We start from the raw sequence: 6,000 nt of genomic DNA on the forward strand, positions 1-6,000 counted from the left end.
ATAAAATTATTGATCTAAAGTAATATAAGCATATCAAAATAGTTTCTTCACCAAAACTGAGCTAAACTAGTATTTCATTCAATTTGAAACTAATTTTCAAAACAAGGCATATATTTGTTGGATGAACCATGGTATCTTCCAGAAGGCAACAGGTTTTGTTAAATATTTTAAAATATATATATAAATAGCAAACTGCACTAGGAGTTTAGAAACAAAGTTGGTCATATACTCTTGAAAAACAAAGTGACTTCACAGACATCAGAATGGGCACCCACTACTGTGGACATATGAATTCATTAAAAGCAGGATGACAGTCAACCTAGAAAAAGAAACTCAAAATAAAAGATTTCAAAGCCAAATTGAGGGGTACCAATCACCTTCTGCAAAATCATGGAGCCCACTGGCGCAGCATGGCCAGCCTTCGACAAGTCACATATTTGTTCTCCAGTAGTTGCACTATATGCTTTACTCCTTCCTGAAATTTTTGACTTGGTAGCACGTGACTTTTGAGCGTAGCTATACCCAGGACCTGGATTTTACATGAGTTTTCTGGGCAGACTGCCAGGAAGTGGGAGGAAAGTCCCAGTTTGCACTATTGTGCAGCTGTTTGGAAGCCTCGGCTATTACGTGAGCAAAAAGGCACAGAGATGCCCGAAGTGAGGTACCTGGCTTAAGACCTGCCAGAGGGATTTGGGTAGAGCAGAGAGAAAGTGAGCCTTCTCTCTAGTGGAATGAATTATATACACATATGCATTTATTTATATAATATATAAACTATGCATATTAATTCTTTGTTTACATACTAAAATGTACACATTTTACATGGTAATATGTAGTGAACTGAATTATACAGTGAAAAGAGTGTCTCATATATATAAATATATAATAACTATATAATATATAGTTGTAAATATGTATATAGTTTATAAGCATATATGTTCTTTGGGAAAGAGGGGTTGGAAACAATGTTTAGAGGCATCTGAAAGTATCTTCCTGCTATAAAATGGATTGTTTTAAAAATCAGGTCAGAACACTTTGTAAACTTCACAATTCAATGCAAATGAAAGGCATTATAATAAAATAGACAACTGTTTTTCAATGCAGATATACAACAGCCAAGGTTGAAGTTTTGAAGCCATTTTACTGTTAGAAATTGAATTATCCTACCTTATCTTCCTGTAGAAGATTCTATTTCCTCAACAGTCATTCATTCATTCATTCTTTTGTTCATTCACTCATTCTACAGATACTTAGTGAGCACCAGCTGCAAACCAGGTGTTAGTGAGCAGCCCTGAGTCCTTTTGTCTTTTTTTCCTGGAGCTGACATTCCAGAGTGGAGACAGCAAATGCAGAAGTGACTAGATAAGCATATAATGCCACGAAGTGACAAGGAGTGCTGCAAATGAATCAGAGTCAAGCCAGGATACTGGCTCTAGAGGGTGGTCAGGGAAGAATTGTCCAGTAAACTGACATGTGCTCAGAGACCTGAGAAAGTAGGGGTAGGCCCATGGAGATCTGGGGGAGCCCAGAACAGTGCGTGACCTTGAGGCAGGAGGTTGCATGAGGAGTGTGCAAAGTAGCAAGGAGGCCGGTGGAGTCAAAGTAGTGAGGTAAGAGATGTGCTCAGAGTCCACGAGTGCTGGTCCTTGCAGCCTTCTGAGACTTTATACGTATGTTACACTGGGAGTGAGAGGGCTGCCACCCAAAGGCTTTGAGCAGAGTGACATGATTGCAGTTCTGTTTTCTATAATCTCTCCCGCAGCTGTGAGGAGACTAGAAGGTTGGGGATGAGGCAGGGCAGGGAGACTGGCTGAGGGGCTGGAACAATAATCCAGATGACACAATTAGTCTTCCGCCACCAAAAAGGACTGAACTGAATCCCCAGATGGTCACCTTGTTTGACTAATAATTACATGTATTTCCCACAAAGTTTTCAGAGTGGTTGCATGCTTATTATCTCCCCGTATTGGAGGCACAGCAGCTGTTCATTCCCATGTTATAAGGAGAGTCTTGAGACAGAAAAGTTAAGCCTCTTGCCTGAGGCCGTAAAAAATAGACTTGAACCATGTGTGACTCCCAGTCAGAGCTCTTTCTGCGAAACTGAGATCAGAGCCAAGGCTCCTCTTACACATCACACTGCCTTGGACCAGAGAGCTACCAGACCTTTGCAGGGAAGAACTAAGCTCTGCTGAGCTTCCAGAACATTCCAGGACTAAGGCAAGATATTTACATATGTGTCTCATTTCTTCTTCACCACCACCTTTCAGGGACTGTCATCATCCCCATTTTAAGATGAAGAAAATACCCAGAAAGTGTGATTTGCCCAGTCAGTGTCTGGTAACTAGTGATGGACCCAGAATTGGAACCATGGTCTTTCTGATTCTAAAGCCCGAGAATCCCCTTAAACCCAGATAATCAAAGTAGTTATAAAAAAAAAAAATCAATGAATATACTTTTGCTTTCCTTCTCTGTAGGGGCCAAGTAGGGAAGGGGTAACATGGGGATCAGGGTGGGGGAAGGCAGGAATCTGTGACTCCCCTCCCAGGGTGAGCCCCCCTCCCTGTTCCCAGCGGTTGCTCTGAGCATGTGTTCTGTCTCTCTGTGTAGGGTGCTCCAAAGTGACCTGCATCAGCTTGACCCGGGAGGCCTCCATTAAACTGTCCCCCTTGCATGGCAAACAGATCTCCATCCGCTACCTGGACATGACGGACTGCTTCGTGCTGGAGGACGAGGGCCTGCACACCATCGCGGCGCACTGCACGCAGCTGACCCACCTGTACCTGCGCCGCTGCGTCCGCCTCACCGACGAGGGCCTCCGCTACCTGATGATCTACTGCACGTCCATCAAGGAGCTGAGCGTCAGCGACTGCCGCTTCGTTAGTGACTTCGGCTTGCGGGAGATCGCCAAGCTGGAGTCGCGCCTGCGGTACCTCAGCATCGCGCACTGCGGCCGGGTCACCGACGTGGGCATCCGCTATGTCGCCAAGTACTGCAGCAAGCTGCGCTACCTCAACGCGAGGGGCTGCGAGGGCATCACGGACCACGGCGTGGAGTACCTCGCCAAGAACTGCACCAAACTCAAATCCCTGGACATCGGCAAGTGCCCTCTGGTCTCCGACACGGGCCTGGAGTGCCTGGCCCTGAACTGCTTCAATCTCAAGCGGCTCAGCCTCAAGTCCTGCGAGAGCATCACGGGCCAGGGCCTGCAGATCGTGGCGGCCAACTGCTTCGATCTGCAGCTGCTCAACGTCCAGGACTGCGAGGTGTCGGTGGAGGCCCTGCGGTTTGTGAAACGCCACTGCAAGCGCTGCGTCATCGAGCACACCAACCCTGCCTTCTTCTGAAAGGACAGCTTCCCTCCGGCGCTGTTTTCATACGAACATGAACAAAACAAAATGTGTTTTCTTAAAGCAGCATATGTAAGCACCGACACCCACTCATTCTTCTAGCTCTTTCTTTCAGGAAGGTTCTTAGGCATCTGGCTTTTGTTTCTTTCTAATTTCTCGTGGGGTTGTGGGGAGCAACAGAGGTCATGGAAGAGAAGGAGGAGGGGCGGGCAGGACGAAGTTCTAGCACAGTAAACAGTTTTGCTGGTCAGGACATTTGCAGGCAGTTTCTGTTCTCACACAAGATGTACCTCGGAAAGCTGATTCTTTGTCCATGGAAAGGCCCCTTCCTGTCTCTGTCTCTGTCTCTCTCCTCTTGACCACATTTCCAGAACTCTACACCCCCATCCCTCATTCCTCCACCCCTCTGCCTCCAACAGCAAATCATCAGAACAATATTACTCTCCACACCCCCTCCTCCTTAAGCTGATTGTTTGGTCTAAACCACACTCTTCAATCCCACACTCACACAAATTCTTATGAAATTCATGTCACAGCAACTGGCATATACAAAGTACTTTCAAATCTTTTTAAAGAATCCCTTACAGCGAGCAGCACGGTGGAGGAGGAGACGACACCCCGCCCGCCCAACCTGCTCTGTGATCTTGGACAAAACATTTGCCTACTCTGGGCTTCAGCTTCCAGCACTAAATCAGAGGCTGTCCAGCTTTTGAAATTCCATTACAAACACCATTATGAAACTTCCTAATCACGGCAGAGCCCACATCCTCCAGCCAAGTTACCTTTCACATGGAGAGTGTTCGAATGGAGGAAAGACCCTCACACTTCCAACTAACAAGCAAGGCCCAAAAAAGCACATGTCCTGTGAGGTTTTTCTAATCCCTCTCCGTGCACAGGTGGCCTGCATCAGGCACATCTGCCCCGCAGCTGGAAGGAACAGACACCTTGGTTCATTGTCATTCAGCTCACATTCCCACTTTTCTCATCTATTTATTTCCTTGTGCATCCAGACTTCATCATATGAAGCCTGGTGAGGTTAAGTCAGAGTGTTTAATTGTGCAGATTGCCACCTTGTGTGCCTTCCCCTGTGGCTGTCTGCATGTTCTCTGTCAAAGAATGCAGGGCAGGCTTCCAGGTGTTCAAATACTGTTCACTCGAAAATGCCAGACAAGTAGAAGAGGGAACACATTGATAAGGCTCTGGCGCTAGTTCACCAGCCAGGCCTTGGACTACAACATTAAAACCATTGCCAACTATGAATTTTAAATGGTCCTATTTGGATAAAAATCCATTTGCTAGCCTCATTCATGTGAGATCAGGATGCCAGAAGGAATTCCATTGCTTATTTTCCATGAAATTGAGTTGCCTTTTGTTAATAAACACATGACCTTTCCCAGATTATTCTCTGGCCATGCCCCTCCTTCAGCTCTGGTCAAACCGTGCATCCTCTCTTTCTCCAAGTGCCCACCATCCAAACCCAGAGACTCTGCATCTCCAAGGCAAGCACATGGAATTTGTTTCAGAAGCTTACACACCACTCGACAACTGCACTCCCACTGTAGGCTCCCTGCGTTCCTTTGTCTTGCATTGGGAAGGAAAGGGAATGAGCTGGTGTTTGCCCAGAACGTTCCTTTCACGCATCCTATGGAATACGATCTTCTTTCCAATCAGCGTCGCCCACACTTAGATGTGCAACCAAGGCCGGGGGCGAGGGGGGGGGGCAAATGAATTTTTCGGCTGGGGATAGTATCTAGTGATAGCCAATAGAGTTTAGAATCATGAAAGGGGTTGAAGGTAACGGTCCCCTGCTCTGTGACTTGGGACCTCACCTAATATCTCAGAATTTGAGAGTCACAAAGAATTGTTTCTCACCCTTGGAACTGGGGCCTTCCAAATGAGCTGTTTCCATACTCCAGGACTGAGAAGAGATCTGAAATGGTTCCCTAAACTAGAGAAGGGAAGTCCAAGTACAAATAGGCTCTGAGCCCATCAGCTAAACTGTCTCCCAAACATGAGACAAAGCCAGCTTTCACATGGATAGCCCAGCACATGCTGTCTTTCCCAGCTTCTCCCTTTCTCCCAATCTTGCTTTTCATTCTGCTTCACCCTTGCGGTGGGAATTTATGACAGAGGTTACTGGGGAAATAGCTCAGCAGATTTTTAGAGACCAAACAAAAGGCCTCACTAAGAAATTTATCTGTTTTAAAACATTGCTTCCTTCCTGCCTCTGCTAAATTGAATGCTCATTGTTGTTGTTTTTTTAATTCTAATGTTCAAATCACTGCGTGCTGTATGAATCTAGAAAGCCTTAATTTACTACCACCAAGAAATAAAGCAATATGTTGGTAATTGGGTCAAGCCTCGTTTAATATCCTGGCCAGAAGAATATGGCGTTCAGATGAGGTGCTTACAAGTGAGCAAGAAACTTGCTATATGTTGAACTAAAGAACAAGTTGGGTCACTGCAGCTGTTGTCCCTGTAAAGTTGCGTCCACAGTTTTGTCATTTCCTTTGGCTCAGTGACTTTGGGTGAAATGAGCGAAGAACTGAAAACTACCTTTACAGTTTAGTTCAGGTTGACCATCATTTAACCCATACTTGTAGCCAGATGTCTTTTGGAATTCACAGCTTTTTGCATTTTAGGAAGCCATCTG

General features: G+C 45.8%; 1 protein-coding gene across 1 annotated transcript in view; it reads left to right on the forward strand.

The window, feature by feature from the left end:
• FBXL7 (F-box and leucine rich repeat protein 7) overlaps nt 1-5,685 on the forward strand; it is a 403,508-nt gene extending 397,823 nt beyond the window's left edge. Inside the window, exon 4 of the mRNA XM_066243937.1 lies at nt 2,608-5,685. Coding sequence (XP_066100034.1) covers nt 2,608-3,344 — 737 coding nt within the window. The 3' untranslated portion in view covers nt 3,345-5,685. The remainder of the gene's footprint in view (nt 1-2,607) is intronic.
• The last annotated feature ends 315 nt before the right edge of the window (nt 5,686-6,000 follow it).

The sequence above is a fragment of the Saccopteryx bilineata genome, chromosome 1 (genome assembly GCF_036850765.1).
Source record: "Saccopteryx bilineata isolate mSacBil1 chromosome 1, mSacBil1_pri_phased_curated, whole genome shotgun sequence".
Classification (NCBI taxonomy): Eukaryota; Metazoa; Chordata; class Mammalia; order Chiroptera; family Emballonuridae; genus Saccopteryx; species Saccopteryx bilineata.